This window comes from Xenopus tropicalis, chromosome 5, assembly GCF_000004195.4.
Source record: "Xenopus tropicalis strain Nigerian chromosome 5, UCB_Xtro_10.0, whole genome shotgun sequence".
Lineage (NCBI taxonomy): Eukaryota > Metazoa > Chordata > Amphibia > Anura > Pipidae > Xenopus > Xenopus tropicalis.
Genome location: NC_030681.2, coordinates 88,864,967 through 88,886,150, shown reverse-complemented (window position 1 = coordinate 88,886,150; position 21,184 = coordinate 88,864,967). Strand labels below are relative to the sequence as shown.

Genomic DNA, 21,184 nt, shown 5'->3' with positions numbered 1-21,184 from the left:
GATCAGCCCAATACTGCTCTCCTAGATGGGATCTGCTTGTTTGACGACCACCCCAAACGAGCAGGTCTTATAATGTATAGTCAGCGTAAATTTGCCCAGGTGCAGTAACCTATAGAAACCAACAAGAAGTTTGCTTTTACATAGTTGGGCAGTAATGCATTCTGCTTATTAGTTGTTATGGGTTAGTGCACCTCAGCAAACCTAGTACTTTTTACTATATTACCCCAATAATATACTCTGTGAAGCCCTCTGTGAATACCACTGACAAAAAAAAAACCAAATTCTCTTTTTGTTAGGTCATGCAAATGACATTTAAATAAATACCAAAAAACAACAGATTAAGTGCTAAAGCCACACTTTTATTTGCAGTATAGGTTACTATTATTATTATTAATAAACACGGTAATCACATTTTAAATATCAAATACGTATAAATTTGGCAGATACTAAATCATATTAAGCCAAGTTAGAGACTGGGAACTTGCTCAATTGTACCAAAACAACCAAAAAAAAAAAAAAAGTACAAACTTGAGTTTCTTTAAATTTATATGGTGTATATAACGTTTTTGCCTCTTTGAACTTAACATTGTTATTGCAAACACTTGTTAGGAAATGAATAAACAAAATAAAACAAATTATTTTCTATTTTAGATAATCAAAAACTCATGCTCACTGCACCAAGAACACTGTTCACAATTATTCAGATTAATGTTTGTTCCACATTGGTGTTGCCATAGGTGTCTGTGCGGCCCTCTCAACAGTAATGTATTCTTCAGGGTTGTCTAATGCCTGGTAGTGTATTAACAAATCTTGGATTGCTCGTTCTTCTATCTAAAAAACAAAGAAGGCACATTCTTAAATGTTATGAATGAGAACCACAACTACTACACTACAAAGTATCCCTTGCCAATATTTTTCAGAAGAGTGATGGCCTGGGCTGCTTGGTGCATAACCAACTGGCAAATTACCTTTTCTTGTCCTTTAAATCTATTCCACGTGCCAGCCTAAAACTGCTATTATAGGTACATGGGTGCAGTGCTGGTTATTTGATACTACAAATTCACCAATCTATGTCCAGTAGCCATGGCACAATAGCAAGGCTGCTGCTAATTGAGAGAGGATATAAGAAACATACTGGTTACATAAGCATTGCTGAAAAGATGCACGGACCCCCTTCAGTGTGAGACTGTGGATCTACAAGTCAGATATCAGAGTAATAAAGGTCCCCATACACTATAAGATCCGCTCGCTTGGCGATGTCGCCAAGCGAGCGGATCTTTACCCGATATCCCCACCTACGGGTGGGCGATATCGGGTAGCAAGTTGCTTTAAAAAAAAATAATCCGATTTTTTGGTAATTTCATAGTGTAATCAAGATTGTACTGTACTACAGATAAATATATAAAATGTGGTGCTAGCAGGCTCGTTTCTTTATTTAAATACTAACATCCCATTGCACCTTGCGTTTATTTTGAAAGCAAAGAGATGTTAAACGTACTGCCTCTCTCTTTTTTTTTTTTACCTTTAAGAAAGCCAGGTTCACAGGCATGCCTTTGTGTCCAGTTCTCTCTACATCCACAGACATCACAAAGTATGTCGCTTGTAAGGGGTCTACAGTTTAAGCTGGTAAGGCTACACAAGACACAAGCCCCTAGGCTTGCCAGCAGCTTCTTGCCCCCTGGTGGACATATTTAATTGCTTGTTTGTTACAGGGCACTGCATGTCAATCTCCTGTGTGTCTGGTCCCCAGTGCTTCAGAATAAACAAATGAGTTTAGATGAGGCTGGCCAGCATGCCTCCCCTAAAATCATACTGCCTTAGGCTTGGGCCTTTGTGGCTTTTCCACATATCGAACCTCTACTTGTTGCATGTATCAATGTGTTACGGTATGTTACAGTATGTTTCTTCCATGATCCGTGTAGCCTGCACTTTCAACCAAGGACTACCTGAATTAATGCCAGTGGCTTTTCTCGACTTCTGATGAGAGCAGCTTCTTGTTTCTCCTCTTCCTCTACAATGGCAGTAAAAGTCACAGGGGCGGATGAGGAGGTATTTTTGCTCAATGTCAAATGCCAAGGACTGTAATGTTACAAAAAAATATAAGACGTTTTCATTCTGTGGAAGCAATCCAATTCAGCAAAAATGCTAACAGTATCACAATTTATAATACAATAAAAAACTGTTTAAAATCTGACAAACAGGCCTCTTCAATTTTAGTTGTAGATTTTAGAGGTAAATAGATTTTAGAGGTTAGATAGATTTAGAAGCTAGATTTTTAATTAAATATACAAAGATTACCATAGTGGAAATGCTCACAGGAAACGTTGACCAGGGTCGGACTGAGGTGTGAGAGGCCTACCCCACAGGGGGCCCCTGACTGCCTTACTCACCCAACGCCATCCACCCCTCCCCCCAGCTGTGTACCATATACTCTGCAGTGATTAGGGAGGGAGGGAGGGAGGGGGCAGTGGGGGAGCAATAGCTGTGGGGATTGGATTGTGTACTGCTTCCCAGTCCAACCCTGCCGTTGACTGCAACAATAGGTAAAACTATTGTTGCCTTTAAGGTTTCCTCTTCAGTGGGTGCCAGAATACTCTGAATTGAGACTCCATTACCCTGAATTCTGAACTAATGGACCCTGTTGGTGCACTCAATATCATTCAGTAATGCAGCAGTGAACAATCCATGCAAGTATTTCCTAATGTTTTGCCAAACACCAAGCTACAAATCATGCGTGGGGCAAACTACTGGCAAATTTGGTCTGGTTACATTAAACTGCTATTTCTATCAAATCCTGCATTCAAGCAACTGAAAACATTGACATCAGTGTCACACACAAATTGCTTTACTTTGAGCTGTCTTGATTTGGCACATCACATTTCAATTTTGCTTCATGGCTTATGGATCCAGAGAGCCTTCAAGAAGAAGAAAAAAAAAAAAAAAAACACCTCAGTCAGGCATCTTGCCAAAATAAGTTTTACTAAAGACAAAACAGTAAATGTGTAATATATCTAGTTTAAATATTACTATATGTGATACGGACACTACAAAGTAACAATAATGGGCAGAGAAACTATACAGAGGGATTCCCAGCAGAGCAGTTTTTAAATGTGCTGATCCAACAGAGTATATAAAACTGCATAGAGCATTCAAATTCCATTCATACCCATATGCTATGGAGTGTTAGAGCTTTGTGGTAGCACTGAGCTTTAACACCCCACAGAATCTTTATTAAATTAACAAGAATTCCATTAAATAAATACAATGTAAATGAATGGGGGCATAGCAATTTGGTCAATCCAAACAATTTACTAAATACTAATTAAATAATTCTAATTCACTTATTCAGGCTGCCAGTGGGCCAGTCTGTCTTGGTTTCAGAAGAATACATTTTAACTTGCTTGCTTACATATTCAAGTTTACAAAAAAGTATGCTGTAAAACAAAGGAACAGATTTTTTGAAGTTACACTGGGTATGGCAGACTAACATTTAATAAATTCCTACAAATATTTACACACACACACACACACAGGCCTGAAAGACCTTCATCTTAAGTTAAAAAGAGATGACGGCAAATAAGCTAAATTATTGCTATACAGTTTACTATTAGCTGTCTGCATACATTTCTGCTAAAAATAACAAAAAACGATTTCCTAATTCCCCAAGAAGCGTAAATGAGTTAATAGATACAGATAAGAAAAAACCCTATACCAATATTCTACCTATGAATGTGTTTAACTGCAAAAATGCCATGTATTGCCTTTACCTACAGATGGTTATTAGTTCTAGCAGTGTAAATTGTTCCAATGAAATAGTCACAAGCTCAATTTTTTTCTTTTTGCTTAACTTTAGAGCGTTAGTATAACAAAAAACGATGGGTTCCAGTCCTAGTGAAAATTTGCATAGATTTTCTTTAATTGGTTTCTATAGATTACTGCATCAGAACAAACGTGCCTTTTATCAAGTCCCAAAATGTTTAACTATCTGCAATAAAAAAACAGATGCAACACAGTATATGCCACAAGCAACTGACTTCACTTACAGTAAATGTTTAAAAAGAACAACAGCACACTCTAGTGTTTACTGTTTCTTATCTTATTGTGCTTGCAAACACCTGACGCCCAGTTCTGGATCATACATATAACCCAGGATATAGGAACCTCTTTTTCACACGAGTTAAGAAAGTAACAGCATGTGGAATAAATTTATTATGTGCAGTCACTTTCCAGATATTTAGATATTAGAAATTTGTTTTTTTTATCTAATAAATAGATGGAGGTATTGATAAAAGCTATTCCAGAACAATCCAGAAATAATGAGGCTAATCTAGAGTTGCTTCTGTTAGGAGTGCTATGCTGGTCTATCACTATAAGTAAAAGTACAGGTGGAGGAAGCCCTTTAACCAGTACTAAAACCTTCCCAGGTACTGTAGTGGCTACTTACTAAATGCTACTCTTATTGTGAACTATCTTTCAGTATTACCTTGCCGGCTCTGGAGGATCTAATTCCTCTGTATGCTTGGTCTTTTTGACATCACTACCCAAGGAAGGAAATGAGATGACAGATTGGTTTTCTTCAAGCAAAAGTTCTCGGAAAGACTTACATTCTCCAAAATGAAAAGCTGCTGCCCTGGGGACAAAATGGGAGTTAAGACATACTTAAATATTATCTCATACATCTCTTAGTTTGTGCTTTGTTGTCTGATCACAAAATTGTTTGCAAAATAATATGCCACAAAAGTCACAATCTTTAATGACACAGTACCCCATAAGTACCCCTTACAGTGAAATCTTATTATATTTTTAAAAAGTGCAAATATGTCTACTTCAAGCTGCTAAATGGCAAAGCTATGCTAAACATAAAACTTATTATAAATATCTAAAAATTGCCTCAAAGCTTGCACTTTATAGCATCTCCTATACACTAGCGTTCCAAAGTTAGGCATGGGCCAGACATTTAAATAATACCTTGCCAAACAGTTCATATTTTTCATATATGGTTAATGGGTAACATTACACCTGACATCAGTAGCCAGCAAATACAGAAGCATAAAATGACCCATGATGTTTAATATTTTCCCATATATTTTCATTATTGCCCAGGCTCCCTACATTTTACCTAACTCTAACCAATTAATAGAATACACAAAGTTATAGTCAAGGTAAATTTGATATGCATCACTAGAACAAATCAGAGCGGAAAAAAGGAAAAATTGATTTTCCAGTTTAAAAAGCATAAACACTCTCTTGAATTGATGAGGCAGAAATGAGAAATTCACCTAAGATGACTTTGCCTAAATAGCTTTATAGGAAGGTATTTCTGTGTCTTAAAAAATGGAAAAAAAAAGAGAAAGGTTTCTTTGGCAGGGGAAGTCTGAGGTTTCTTTGTCCTTAGTCATCTTACACATGATGCCAGCAACAATCCCACCCTTCTGGTCGATGACTATTCCAGCAATGCTGCTGGATTTCCATAGCAAGTATTTCATTTCAAATGATTTTTACAAGTTATGCAGCTTTGAACTTATGAATGGAAAGTAAGAAATCCTAAAAGAAAAACTAACCTATTGGTTGTTAGGTGGCATACCGGGTAGGATTTAAGCATTGCTTTAGGCACTAATTGAAAGTGTAAAATGTCAAGATGGTTAGGAGGAATAAAAAAAAACCCCATTTCATTAAATATAAATTTGTTATAATCAAATCATGGTGATATTTCCAGTAGGTAAGTGCTGTCCATGAGGCATGGGGGCTTATCTTGCATAAAAATTTCTGATGCATTTCTTATGACAATAATTTTGTTATGAACCTGAATATAAAGCAATACAGGTCCACGCAGGACACCACTGCTTTAGAGTTATACAAGCCTTTATAATAAACTATAATAAGAAATAAATGGAGTAAATCAGTTTGCAGTTGAGCAGATGTTTTCTGTCTTCTGTGAGTGGTCCTGTGCAGTATTCTGCAGTACAAGGTGAGGAGTGAGTCCCTGTATTGCACTCTGCAGTATTGGGTGTGTAAGTCAGTACTACAGAGCAATGCACAGAACCCCTATCCATCTTAGAATGCAGAGCATTCCACAAGTCCCTACCAGTACTGCTGCACTGCACAGGCCCACTACTACCTAAAGGGCTGGCATTCAATCAACAACATTCAGAGAAGCTGAATTTTATATCTATGAATCAGAAATAAGGATCAAAGTGAAAGAAACTGTAGAAGGTGGATGTAAAGTCACTAAAAGCTAATTAAATCAAGCATGAGAAGGCAATCAGATGGCAGAGTCAATGTTGCTCAGCAAAGAATGCATGAGCTATATAGTGGGCAGTACATGTACACTCTGGAATACTTCAAGTCCCCCAAATCTTCTACAGTGGATATAAAAAGTCTACACACCCCTGGTAAAATGTCAGGTTCCTGTGCTGTACAAAAATGAGATAAAGATAAATCATTTCAGAACTTTTTCCACCTTTAATGTGACCTATAAACTGTACCACTCAATTGAAAAACAAACTGAAATCTTTTAGGTGGAGGTAAGAGAACCAAAAAACTAAAATAATGTGGCTGCATAAGTGTGCACACCCTTAAACTAATACTTTGTTGAAGCACCTTTTGATTTTATTACAGCACTCAGTCTTTTTGGGTATAAGTCTATCAGCATGGCACATTTTGACTTTGCAAGATTTGCCCACTCTTCTTTGCAGAAAAACTCCAAATCTGTCAGATTGCGAGGGCATCTCCTGTGCACAGCCCTCTTCAGATCACCCCACAGATTTTCAATCGGATTCAGGTCTGGGCTCTGGCTGGGCCATTCCAAAACTTTAATCTTCTTCCGGTTAAGCCATTCCTTTGTTGATTTGGATGTATGCTTTGGGTCGTTGTCATGTTGAAAGATGAAGTTCCTCCTCATGTTCAGCTTTCTAGCAGAAGCCTGAAGGTTTTGTGCCAATATTGACTCGAATTTGGAACTGTTCATAATTCCCTCTATCTTAACTAAGCCCCAAAGCATGATGCTGCCACCACCATGCTTCACTGTGGGTATGGTGTTCTTTTGGTGATGTGCAGTATTGTTTTTGCGCCAAACATATTTTTTGGAATTATGGCCAAAAAGTTCAACCTTGGTTTCATCAGACCATAACACCTTTTCCCACATGCTTTTGGGAGACTTCAGATGTGTTTTTGCAAAATGTAGCCTGGCTTGGATGTTTTTCTTCATAAGAAAAGGCTTTCGTCTTGCCACTCTACCCCATAGCCCAGACATAAGAAGAATACGGGAGATTGTTGTCACATGTACCACACAGCCAGTACTTGCCAGATATTCCTGCAGCTCCTTTAATGTTGCTGTAGGCCTCTTGGTAGCCTCCCTGACCAGTTTTCTTCTCATCTTTTCATCAATTTGTGAGGGACGTCCAGTTCTTGGTAATGTCACTGTTGTGCCATATTTTCTCCACTTGATGATAACTGTCTTCACTGTGTTCCATGGTATATCTAATGCCTTGGAAATTCTTTTGTACTCTTCTCCTGACTGATATCTTTTAACAATGAGATCCCTCTGATGCTTTGGAAGCTCTCTGGGGACCATGGCTTTGGCTGTGGGATGCGACTGAAAAAATGTCAGGAAAGACCAACTAGAGCAGCTGAACTTTATTTGGGGTTACTCAGAGGCACTTTAAATGATGGCAGGTGTATGCTGACTCCTATTTAACATGATTTTGAATGTGATAGCTTAATTCTGAACACAGCTATATCCCCAGTTAGAAGAGGGTGTGCACACTTATGCAACCACATTATTTTTGGTTTTCTTCCCTCCACCTAAAAGATTTCAGTTTGTTTTTCAATTGAGTGGTACAGTTTATAGGTCACATTAAAGGTGGAAAAAGTTCTGAAATTATTTATCTTTGTCTCATTTTTGTACAGCACAGGAACCTGACATTTTACCAGGGGTGTGTAGACTTTTAATATCCATTGTACTTATCAACAGAAAATCTTTAGGAAGGGATTCAGAGGAAAGTAGGATGGCTTGCTTGAGTGACTGGTGAGCTATTTTCTCCCACACATGGTTCCCTGTCGAAGAGAAAACTCATCCATCTGTATAAAAAAGTTTCTGGCAGCTTGTTATAAACATAAACTCATCTAAAGGAACACACTTATTTAAATCAGTTTTTTAAAATATTACCATGTTTTGGCAGGGCTTTTGATAGAGGCTGTCGCAGTTATTATAGCTGGTTTATTGTCATTATTGCTTTCCTTAGAGGACATTGCCATCATTTTCCTCTGCTTCTGAGACAGCTTCATGCCATGAGCGACAGGTTTAGGTCCCCTTAAAAAGGTTACAATAAAAAGGAGGTTGGTTATTTCAAATGTTGTTTCTATGAATACAGTCACAAAATCAAAATAAACCATTTCATTTGTACATGAAAGATGTTAGAAGCATTTATCATCATTTCTACTTTGAAACATTTTGGGGGTGAAAAATTCCTTTTAATATTGCACATTGTTTTTACTACTGACAGCCCAATCTTAAGATGAGTCCCAACAAATTGAAGGAACATAAAAAATGTATGGCTGCAAACAGTGGGGAACCAGGGCTGGTAAAGGTTCAGAGAAAAAGCTAACTGGTTGCTTATTTATAAATACTGGGTGGTAACCTACTGTATAGCAACCAGTGATTAGCTTTTTTGAGCCAGCTGCAGTAGTAGAACAATAAAATCAATCATGTGATTGGTTACCATGGGTAACTGCCCAGGTGAAAATTTGCCGATTGTTTATAAATGACCCCCACTGAGTATTGTTCCCATAAGTTCTGTGGGCAGGGACCTCCTTACTCTTCTGTGTCTTAACAGAAGGCACTTCAGCAAATACCAAGACAAATCAAGGTAAAATCAGTTACAGTGTTTTGTCTTATCAACCTTAGGACTGTGGCACATTCAGGCCCATTTGAGGCCATGCAGAACCCTGGGTAAAGATCCAGTTGGAGATCTGACACTAGAGAAAACAAGATGTATCTCTAAAATATAAGATGAATAGAGGTAGAGGGAAAAAGGATGAAGTCAGTTGTCTGGGCAGTACTGAGACTTATATTAATGTTAGCACAAAGGAAGTCCTGTGTTCATAATAGGACATTTTGAAAAAACTATAGTGAGTAGGGCAGGGAAATCCATTAAACAAGGTATTAAACAAGCCTCAAATTTATAGGAAGGGGGGTATATTTATCTTCTGAGCAACCATGCTTCAGACTTTATTATTATATGTATGTAAGAAAATACAAAGCTAACCCAGAATTAAGCTTTGGCATTGCTCCACACTTCTGTTTGTTTTCTTCTAGTTCCATGATGGCCCTGAGATCCACTGCTACAGGACTGGAAGGGCTGAAATTATACACAAAAGAGTTACCTTTACAAGCTATTACCATTTATAGATCACTCATCATGCATCATTACCCAATCAGTATTAAACAAGATATATTTCTTTGCGGACAGTTGACTGGTATGGAAAACAAAGGTGCACAAAAGAGCACTCTGATATAAAACTAAAGCTCAACTAAAGAAGTAGGCTAGAAATGCTGCACATTATGTTTTGGGGATTCTGTACCAGACCAAGGCAACCACAGCCCTTTAGGATGGAAGATCTGTGCCTCCAAAGATGCCCCCAGTAACCCCCCATCTTCTTTTCTGCTGATTCACTGCACATGCTCTGTGCTGCTGTCAGTTACTGTGCTTAAGGACCAAGGGAATAAGTAAATAAATGAATGAGTAAATAATACAGATTATTAGTACATGACAACTCTGAAAGTAGTGCAGTTTGCAAGTACTCCATGGCTCAAGTAGCATAAATATACATGGAGAACAGGGAATGCTATTATCAAACATTCTATCCTTTAATTATATCCAAACACGCCAAAAAAAAAATAGTTAAAAAAAAGCAATCAATATATCTTCTTTGAGGCAGATTTATCAAAATGTGAGTTTAGAGCTTAATACATAAAAAAACTTAGCCACGTTCTATTCATTCCTATGGGATTTTTAGAAGTGTATTTATCAATGGGTAAAAGTTAGAACTCCCCATTTGATAAATACATTTCTAAAAATTTTATAGAAATGAATACAATGAGTTTTTAGGTATTAAGCTCTAAAACTCACATTTTGATATATCTGCCCCTTAGTGTAATCTAAAGTAAGACAGTGATCCTAGTCAAGAATCAGGCATTTAAATCAGATGCAGCAATGGCATTTCAGAATGTATCACTGCATGGTTAATAGCAATCCCGCACTGCATCATGCTTCAATTGCACTTTTAACCCAACAGGGCTTTCTTAAGCCAGTGACCAGTGGCATAATTAGTATAGCCCTTAAATTTTAATAAGGCTTTTTGTACTTGTAAGGTGTGCCATCACATGTGCATCATATTACCATCAAGTTGTCTTGGTGTTTTCTTTATTTAATCTGATAACATTTGTATTACTTTCAATGGAAATGCAGTTCCTAGATCACTGGCACATACCATTGTATATCTGGCAGCCACAGAGATTGCACATTGTTGTCTGTGATAGGGTTACAGAAAGCAAAAGCAAAATAAGAGAACACAGTAAATCATTAATATCTGAAAATTGTAATAACCTGAAGGGCATGGCGACCCAGTTTGGTGAGCTTGATGGAGTAATTCTAGAACTTGGGATAACTTCTGGAGATGAAGGTGTAGGTTTGGGCTTCTTTTTGCTTGCTGCTCTGTTTGTTACAGGCGGGGAGGAACCGTTTATTTCAACACAAATTGTCTCTTTTGCCTGTCAAATGAAATAAAGTTTTCAGACCTAACAATTAAGAATCACATAACAAACAAAACTTCAATTGTAAACAAAGAAATGCATTTTCTTTTATTAACGCTGTTGTTGTCTGTTCCTTTAATCCACTATAAGAAATATGTTCAACACTGCATACACAAGTAGCATTACATAAATAAAAATACACAGACTGGGCACATTAAATGGGCACTATATGCAGTGCATTAGTAATGTTTAACTCTAAATTACTTTCATTTATACAAGCATTTTATTCTGCACATGGAGAGTATGTACCTGCATATTTGTAGATATCCTTTTCAGTAGGAGGAGCCCTGATTGTTCTGATATAGTGAACTTACCCAGAGACTTCCAAACACCAAATTACTTGCTCAGTTTCAACTGACATTACGTTTAGACAAAACATTTTTAATATTTATGGCAACAATAAAATACTTTATAAAGGGATCATGCAAAATAAGTAAAAAGCCAGCAATGTAGTGGGTAAAATAGACATGCAGAGAAGACAACTCCCACAGTAAAACTATCAGAAAGCAGAAAGACAAACCTCAGGAGTGAAGGTAGGGAAGAAGTCTGGGGACTGCAAATCCCTTGGGCTGCTTGCTCCAACAAAACTTCCTTCAGAATCAGAGGTCAGCAAATCTTGAAGAGACTCCACTGAATTTGTTTTTTCTGGCTTCACAAAGCCTTAAAAATAAGTGTACTCATAAAGTCAAATAACTTAGAAAGAAACCAAGTCCCCTTTAGTTAATGGCAGATTTATTGTTATCTCAAGAAAATGAATCTGCATCAAGCATAAAAGCAAGCACTCTTTGTGAAATATCAATGAGTACAGCTAATAAGGCATATAAGAAACATGATTTGCTGAAACCATGGACAAGAAACCCAGAAGGAAATAAGGAGAAATGATTAATGAAGATGTTAGACTAAATTTGAACTACTACAGAAATATGGTGCAAGTATATTGTTATGGATATCACGGATGAATGTGAATTATTATTTTAAGGGAATGAAATACAAGTTGATAATGGGAAAAATATTTGCAAAATGTGAACAGATTTTCCTTTGCAAGAATTTAATATAGCTTTTGCAAGCCTGGAAACTGATTAGCGGACTTTTGGAATAAAGATTTTATATATATTTTATAGATTGAGCCAGAGCGCAAGGCATGTAATTAAACTTCTTACAGAAAAAGTTAGGTTTGCTCACTCTATAGGACCACTGGTCATAGAAAAGATCATTTGTCCACTCTACTAACGTTAAGAACTAATTCCTCAGATATGCAGGTAAAAACAAAGGAATTTTTTTACCCCTACCTGACGACTCAGCATTACGATGTTTGAAACTACTAATATCTTTTTTTATAATTTGCCTCATCTCCTCATGTATGGCCATATTAGGGCTCTGGCACACGGGGAGATTAGTCACCCGCAACAAATCTCCCTTGTCACGGGCGACTAATCTCCACGAACTACCATCCCACCGGTCAAAATGTAAGTCGCCGGTGGGCGCGGTAGTCGCGGGCGACTAATCTCCCTGTGTGCCAGACCCCTTAAAGGACATGTACACCCCACACACAAAAATGTAAATCAGTGAACAGCCTCTTTGAAACCTTTCAATGCCTGTCACACTGATTGTCCAGAGGTTAATAGTAAGGCTGCAACATCTCCTTAATCACTTAGATATCCTTCTCCTCCTGTAACCCACTCGCCCCATCCCCCTCGGGAATTTGCTTTGATTTCTGGTTTGCCAGACATGCTCAGTTGTTCTAAGCTCAGATTACTAAACACACCCTCCAGTCTAGCAGCCAGTAAAGAGATGTCATTGCTGGTTCCCACAGAAACTCAGCTCTAACTGTCTGCTTCAATTTCTTTCTCCTAACCTCCACTGCTGAACTTTTATAGGAGACAGGTGTGTGAGCCTGTATTCTTGATGAAATGTATGCAGAATAAGGGTTTCGTGTGTGTGTGTGTGTGTATGCTGTTTGCATATTTAAATGCATCTAATTATGCATCAGAGGAAAAATGTCCTCCGGTGAAAGCTGCTATTTGCTTTAGGAAAATGTGATGGTGCTGGCAAACGGAGGGGGTATATGCAGTACAAATAATGCCATTTGGGTGGGGGAGACATCCCAACTGATATACATTGTAGGCAAATATAGGCTTTACATGTCCTTTAAAAAGACTTTAAATATGAAAAAAAATATAAAGTCATTTAACATTTCCAACGGGTTTTAAGTTAGTGCAACTAAATGTATTCTTTATCCCTTTCTATTGTCAGGGTCTGATCCTGAAGTAGTAACACCATCAAATTAACCTATCTTAGTTAAGGGACTATTAAAAATCCAGAAAAATTAGTACGTTTTAAATATACATGCACTATTTTTTTTCTTACCGTTAGTCCGTCCTACTTAAGCTGTGCAAGAAGCTCCAGCAGCCACCACCCATACAGATCTCTCAGTGAAGCCTGATCACACAGCAAGTATACTTTGCTTCAATATGGCTCTTGCATTTATCCTTTCATCAGTATGAAAAAAAAAAATAACTCAAATACTCAACAAAACACACAAATACCTGTCGAAGGTGAACTGTGAATGATGTCAGAAAGATTGTATCCTCCAGAGCTATCCAAACGTTTTCTTGGCTTCTTTTTGGCTTTTGCCTTAGATTTTTTAAATGCAGCTTCCCTATAAAAGACATTTATTTAGCATTTGCTTGGTAACTACAGTTAAGTTCACCTTAAATACTGCTGATTTCACTGTAGACTCATTTATCAACACAATTCAATGTTCCGAAGCATATTGCCAAGCTGTTTACCCACAGTGCAGATTTTTCTCCCAGAATTCCAGCATAAATGGACAACAACAAGGCTCATTTACAACTGTGGTACAATATGCCAAGAGCAAAATTGACATTTTTTTCAGTTATGTAGATTTTGCTTCCCCCCCCGGATTACAAATTTCAAGCATTAGAATGTTTCCCCTCAAGCTACAATAATTAAATTGTATTCTTACTGAGTGTTTTGGTAAGAATAAATATCATCCTGAACAGAGACAAGGCTTTTAATATCTTCAGACTGTAAGATACTAACATCTGGCCCATCCAGATATGGTGTGATTATTCTCTTGTTCATGGGTGGAATCTGTATAAACACACACAAAAACAATAAAAAGAGGGACTATTGATTAAATCCTGGTGTGTCTGAACAGAACCCCCAAAAAAGATATATACATACAGAATCTACTTCAATTACACTTTAGCACTAAAATATGAGTACAGGTATGGGATTCCTTATCCGAAAACACAATATTCAGAAAGTTCCGAATTACGAAAAGGCCATCTCCCACAGACTCCATTATAACCAAATAATTCTAATTTTTAAAAATAATTTCCTTTTTCTCTGTAATAATAAAACAGTACCTTGTACTTGATCCCAACTAAGATATAATTAATCCTTATTTGAGGCAAAACAAGCCTACTCGGTTTATTCAATATTGAAATGATTTTTAGTAGACTTAAGTTATAAAGATCCAAATTACGGAAAGATCCCTTAACTGGAAAAACTCCAGGTCCTGAGCATTCTGGATAACAGGTCCAATACCTGCATAGGATAATGAATCAAGTTGTAGACACTATAGATAGTATCACTGTGTGTGAACATGCCCAAAAAGTGGTCTGGTGTTGCCAGATACCTACAACTTATACATTAAGTAATAGGTAACCTATATATTAAAATTACTATATAAAAAAAAAAGCTCAACAGAAAAGAAATACCATTTTTCTATATGCTTCTGAGAGATCTTTCAACACATCATCACTCAAAACATCCAAAGACCTGAGGAGGAAAAGAAAATAAAGGTGCAATAAACATAAAATTGCCAGTAAGGTTTTAGCTTTGAAGGTCTGATTTATGTCTTCACTTTAAAGGAAGCCACTAAAAATGTGTTAGATGATACTTGTGTAGCCATGCAAGAATATAATTTAAGTTGCTTTGTTTCATTAAAACTTCTACTGTTTGTAAGCCACTAGGAAGTATTGTGTGATAGCAAAATGCAGTAAGCCACCCTTACTTTCCTTTCACTTCATAATGTGGAATTTGTTTATATTTCTTTTTTTCTACAGCTAATGTAAAAAATGGGAAAATGTATTTTTCTCTACTGAATGACAGCTAGTGGTATTAATGCATCAGGTTATGTGGAAACAAAGGCAAAAGGTAGTCCAGATCCACGACCCCATAACTACTAATATTAATCCTTAAAGCAATAAAGTATTGAATGCATTTAGATTTCACTTGATGTGATGAGTTGCTAAACATAAACAAACATTTGCCAGTTTTACTGTGTAACACCCCATGAATACTATCTACCACAGTTTGTGCTTATGATTTTTATTAATTAAACCTTTAAAGGGGACTGTGGCTTTGTCAGAGTGTAGGCATATGTATTTCAATGCATTCTGCCCATGTATAGGTATTTAAAAATCAAATGATTTTATAGAATCTGATAAGTATCTTCATTATCTGTTTAAACAGAGCAGAATGATATTCATACACTAAAGTTTTGCTTTATTAAGCAGAAGAACTAGCACTTAGGAAGCCCCAGTCCATCTATTATTTGGGGTGTGAAATACACAGAAATGTACTGCACTGTACAGGTATAGGACCTGTTATCCAGAATGCTCAGGACCAAGGGTATTCCGGATAAGGGGTCTTTCTGTAATTTTTTCTCCGTACCTTAAGTCTACTGAAAAATCAATACGATATTAAACCCAATGGGAATGTTTTGCATCCAATACGGATTAATTATATCTTAATTGGGATCAAATACAAGGTATTGTTTAATTATTGCAGAAAAAAGGAAATCAATTTTAAAAATCTGAATTATTTGATTAAAATAGAGTCTATGGGAGAAAGGCTTTCCGTAATTTGGAGCTTTCTGGATAACGGATCCTATACATGTACAAGAAAAGACACACAGGAATCTATAAAGCTAGAATGAAACATTCCAATTACATTAATGATATGAACTGGAAAAGGAAAGCATGTGGAACTACTGAAATAAAATACATAAATATGTTGCCCGTACCTTGCTTCTAGTAAAGCTCCCATGTTTAGCACTATAAACTGCAAGCAAGAAAGCTTCAGCTGGTCAGCATTGTACAAGGCTGCAATTTCCAGGAGTTCGGCTGCATTCTTCAGTGTAACTGGAAGTTAAACATTCATATAAATATAAATGCAACCTTATGACAAGACATTTTTGTAACTTCCAGATGGAAAATGTTTTTAGCTCCCTGCTTATTCCTCTCCCACTTATTCAGCTTACACAGACATGGAGAATCATGTAATACTCTAGGCATAACATTTGTAGAAACTGTCCCTTAACCTGGTCCACTGACTTAACAGATGTTCCATAAATCGCTCACCAGCACTAGTATTTCCCTGCACTAAGTAGGGTTTAGAGTGGCCTATAAACAAACTTGTTCTTGATCCAACTTTCCAGTGCAATAAATAAAGAATGTATAGATTAAAAATTATAAACATTCCAAAGTTACAAACTTGCTTAATATTATGAAGTAAGATGAAGCCCAGTACCATGTTCTCTGGAACTTAAATCAGTCTTTTTGGATTCCATAATTGCAAGCTGTTTGCACACATAGCCAAGAAATTAGAGGGAACACTGACCATGGAAAATACCCAAGATGAAGTTTGAGACTGCTTTAGTGCAAGGGCCCATGGGGCGTATTGTCAGCCTGTACCCAGAATCAATGAATGCGCCTGGGTGCAGGCACACAGAGTTGATATGCACCAACAATCTCCAAGTATCACGTTTTTTGTGGATATAGCAGTTTTCCAGAATACTTTAAAAGGACAAGAAAAGGCTAAGTCACTTGGGGGTGCCAAAATGTTAGGCACCCCCAAGTGACTTTAATCGCTTACCTTTTACCCCAATCTGGGGGTAAGGAAGGGGAAACACTCGCTGCAGCTACCCCGGGCTGGCGCGGTTTTCTCCTAACAGGGGCACCAGCCTGGGGTAAAAGGTAAGCGATTAAAGTCACTTGAGGTGCCTAACATTTTGGCATCCCCAAGTGACTTAGCCTTTCCTTTAATTCATTTTTTTAAACCAACGTTATGTGTACCATTTGCCAACAATTTAGTTTTTCCACAGTTGCAGTAACTGACAGTTCTAGATTCACAGGACTGGAGACCCTATCTTATTGCCACTCGGTTGGAATCCTATAGAGAAGAAAAGCTTTGGTTTTTTCTAAAGAGATAACATCCGAGACACCTTACTCTCCCTTTAGTTACACTGAAAATCTTTAGATTTCGTGAAACAGTCATTTTAAAGCAAATGCTCATCGGTTCCATTTACAGTTTGATGAAAAGTAGGCAAGGTGTTGGGTTCCAGATCACTGAAATAAACTAGTCATTTGATATACTTCTTTTTAGAGATAGGCAAATCCTCAAAACAGTTAATATAGGCTTTGAAAGGCGTATTCATTGAATTCACAGAGCTACAATAGAGTCCATTGTAATGTACCAAGAGATGAGAAAAAGCATTAAACACTGATAACAGTAGGAATGGCCATTATCCCAAAATAAATGTAAATTGCATTATACAAAGTACTAGATGTTTGATTTTGTGGTTTTGTTCTTAAATAACTGTTGTCAGGGTTTTTTGTATAAAGTCAGACCAGGTGTATAAACTTTTTAAATAATGCACAAAATATTGCATAATGCCTAAATATTTACATTTACACTTACTGACTAACCACTTTACTCAACTTTTTTAACACTGTGAATCTACTTTATCAAAACTCTGAGATTCTACCTGTGTTATAGGAAAAATCTGCATTTTTAATAACATATGGCAAATGCGTGTGTTCCGGATATTTAAAAAAAAAAAAAAAACATTTACACAGTCAGTTGTAAAGCGATATTTTACTGATCAGTCACTAATTCTGAAAAGAAGACTTGCCGTTTACTGCTGTGCCTGACAAAATGAAACAAAATAATACACCCATGACTAACAAATCTAGTCACTAGTCACTATGGTGGCAACTGATTACCAACCTGAAGTGAAGAGGCTGTACCTCTACCTTCCTTCCTTTGTGAGTAATACTTTTATCCTATTGAATTAAGTATAAGAGTATAATTAAGAAGTATAATTAAGTAAGAGTTAACTGTATATATACAGTATATTTTGAGTCTTCCCCTAAGCTCAGGTAAGCGACAGCAGCACAGAACATGTGCAGGGAATCAGCAGAAAAGAAGATGGGACCTACTGGAGGATCTTTGTAGGCACAGATTTTTCATGGTAAAGGGCTGTGGTTGCCTTTGGCTGGTACAAAAGCCCTAAACATAACGTACAACATTTCTGCTTCACTTCTTTGGTTAAAGGAACAGTAACACCAAAAAATGAAAGAGCTTTAAAGTAATAAAAATATAATGCATTGTTGCCCTGCACTGGTAAAACTGGTGTGTTTGCTACAGTAACACTACTATAATTTATATAATAAGCTGCTGTGTAGCCACGGGGGCAGCCATTCAAGCTGGAAAAAAGGCACAGGTTACATAGCAGATAACAGATAAGTTCTATAGAATACAATAGTGTTTTATCTGTTAACTGCCTGTGCCTTTTCTCCTTTAAATGGCTGCCTCCATGGCTACATAGCAGCTTATTTATATAAATTATAGTAGACTTTCTGAAGTAAACACACAACTTATACCAGTGCAGGGCAGCAGCACATTATATTTTAGTTACTTTTATACACTTTCATTTTTTGGTGTTACTGTTCCTTTAAGCTTTAGTTCTCCTCTAAACTAGGTTATGTCTTTCATGTATTGCTCTAGTATAATGTGGACATGCAAAGCCTACATTTTTCTTCCATTTATATAAGTTGGGTACATCTCCACAACCAAAATGGTATCATTTGTACTGCGGATACAGCCCCCATTTTCTAGCGCCATCACATTTTCCTTAACAGATAGCATTTTTCGACCAGCGGCCATTTTCCCTGTCACACATCATCAGTGAGATTTACATCTGCAAACATCACATGTATTTTAAAAAGTTCATGCAATAAAGAATGCATGCTTACACAGGCAACACTTACTTTGATGAAAACTTATGCTTTGATTATGCACTGTAATGGTTACGCTAAGGGCAGGAGAGGAAGTTAGAAGAAAAAATAGGAGCAGACAGCTAAAGAAGAGTTTCTATGGGAACCAGCAATCCAATCTCTTCATTGGCTGCTAGACTGGTGGGCATGTTTAGTAATCTGAGAAGAACTGAGCATGCTCTGTAGCAAACAGGTAAAGTAAATCCCAGAGGGAGGGAGCTGATTAATTATTAGTGGATGAAAATTAATCCCAAGTGATTAAGACGATGCTGCAGCCTTCCTATTAACCTTTGAACAACCAGAGTGGCAGGTATTTAAAGTTTTAAAAGAGGCTGTTCACAGATTATTTTCCTTATTTTTGCGTGGGGGTCTGCAGATTTTTTTCATCCATACACTCACAATTCCCTACCTTAAATGTGACTTGTACCCTAATATACGTATGGTAGAGACTTTAACATTAACACTAATCCATGTCTTCATTTCTTTGCAGCAGCTTCATCCTACATTCTACATGGCAATAGATAAAAATAAAAATGAAATACTCACTTCTTTCAGCTATTGTCACTTCACATATTTCTTTTAATCGTACAATAAGAAGCTGATCTGCCATCACAAGGACATTACAAATAAATTCTACATTGGCAGACTCTGGGGAAAAAAAAGTACATGTGAAGAAAACCAAGTCTTTTTTTAAAGAACTAGTTAAAAATATGTTAAAATAAAAAAGCTAAAATAAATGTCTTTATAGTTATTGAGCTATTACCTCCAGTGATTAGCACTACCCACAATGAAAAGGAATTAATTATTAGATTCATTGGGGCTGCCTAACTAATTGGCATTCCCCCAGTAATTGCCCTTTCATTGTCAAATAAAACCCTTACGTTCTGCATTAAGTTATTTATTTAAAGCAGTTATAGTACCCATATTAAAAGAGGCTTTAAGGTCCCAGTCAGGAAACTTTTTAACAGTAAGTCTGAGACCCACAGTTGAACACTATGAAATATCAACTGCTCTAAAGCCATATGGAAAACAGGATGTGTAAATATGTATGGAGAAATTAACAGGGAAATCTGCATTTTTATCATTTCAATTTTTAGACACTAAAAAAACTGCAGAAGTTTTCACGCACATACCTTTTACAGCAAGGGCTTCATCTGTATAAATGTAATCAAGAATAACTTGTAAGACATCTGAATGGATGGGCATTTGCAGCTTACTACAACAAGTTGCCTATTGAAAAAAAAAGAATTATATAAGATTTGAGAACATTTTTAGACATGTTCTCTCTGGATGTTGATACAATTTTAATGGCAATGCATACTGAAACTGGCATGTATCTGTTTTATATTCCCAGAGATACTGCATCCCAAAAATGATGGGGAACCCCCAAATTCACTCTTCTCTTCTTGGTGATGCCAGCTTCCACTTTGTCTAGCCCCCCTGTTCAGTGCTCAGTGCATGATGAAAATATGCAGTGAGGTGTAGAAGTGTGAAACAAGTGCTTAAATTGATGTGAAAAAGTAGGTGTGTGTCAAAAATAACACCCTCTCACAAACATATCAGTTAATAGTGCTGCTCCAGCAATAGCACTGCAGTGAAATCCATTAAAAAAAAAAAAAAGATTCTTTTCTTATATTTAATTTTGATATTTGACATGGGGCTAGCCATATACTTACTCCCCGCCTCCAATTCCCCACCAGCAGGACAGCAGTAAATCTCAATTTTCAAATGGCCCAGATTCTCTGCTAGACTTAGACCAGGGCTTTAACTGTGCTATTGCAAGACATTCACCTATGTGTCCTTGAGTGACTTATTTGCCCATCTCTTTGGGATAGCTGTCCTGCTGAATGATTACATTTCTCCCAAGATTCTGTTTTTATCACATTTCAACAGATTTTCTGCAGTATTTTATGTGTATTTTGCACCATCAATTTTTTCCTTCTAATTTTAAAAGATGCCCAGATCCTAAAAAGCAGCTGAACAATTTTTGTTAAACTATTGCAAATGTTTTCTTTTTCTAAATTTTTGATACATAGACATCACCATCTGAGAATTAGTGCTTTCAAAAAAGCATTTGATTTGTACTTCAGTTATATGAGAGATAAGGGGATGAACACTTTCATAAGGTACTGAATGTATAAGAAACAGGATACTGAATTACTATTTGCATAAAACTCAAAGTATTAAAGTTATAAGCTCATGTTTTTCTTACCTCAATCCAGGAACTGCTTAGCATGCTATTAAAATATTCTGCAGGAAACAATAACAACAATTTAGGCTA

General features: G+C 36.8%; 1 protein-coding gene across 4 annotated transcripts in view; it reads right to left on the bottom strand.

Annotated features, from left to right (window-relative positions):
• Window positions 1–338: 338 nt before the first annotated feature.
• Window positions 339–21,184, bottom strand: part of ibtk (inhibitor of Bruton tyrosine kinase) — a 43,890-nt gene continuing 23,044 nt past the window's right edge. For all 4 annotated transcript variants that reach the window (XM_031902136.1, XM_031902139.1, XM_031902137.1 and 1 more), the window contains exons 15-29: window positions 21,116–21,153; window positions 20,037–20,133; window positions 19,450–19,551; window positions 15,870–15,987; window positions 14,560–14,620; window positions 13,800–13,927; window positions 13,360–13,472; window positions 11,334–11,473; window positions 10,608–10,771; window positions 9,267–9,359; window positions 8,168–8,311; window positions 4,484–4,630; window positions 2,850–2,915; window positions 1,947–2,079; window positions 339–831 (exon numbers count right to left, since the gene is read on the bottom strand). In XM_031902136.1, coding sequence (XP_031757996.1) covers window positions 706–831; window positions 1,947–2,079; window positions 2,850–2,915; window positions 4,484–4,630; window positions 8,168–8,311; window positions 9,267–9,359; window positions 10,608–10,771; window positions 11,334–11,473; window positions 13,360–13,472; window positions 13,800–13,927; window positions 14,560–14,620; window positions 15,870–15,987; window positions 19,450–19,551; window positions 20,037–20,133; window positions 21,116–21,153 — 1,670 coding nt within the window. In that variant the 3' untranslated portion in view covers window positions 339–705. The remainder of the gene's footprint in view (window positions 832–1,946; window positions 2,080–2,849; window positions 2,916–4,483; window positions 4,631–8,167; window positions 8,312–9,266; window positions 9,360–10,607; window positions 10,772–11,333; window positions 11,474–13,359; window positions 13,473–13,799; window positions 13,928–14,559; window positions 14,621–15,869; window positions 15,988–19,449; window positions 19,552–20,036; window positions 20,134–21,115; window positions 21,154–21,184) is intronic.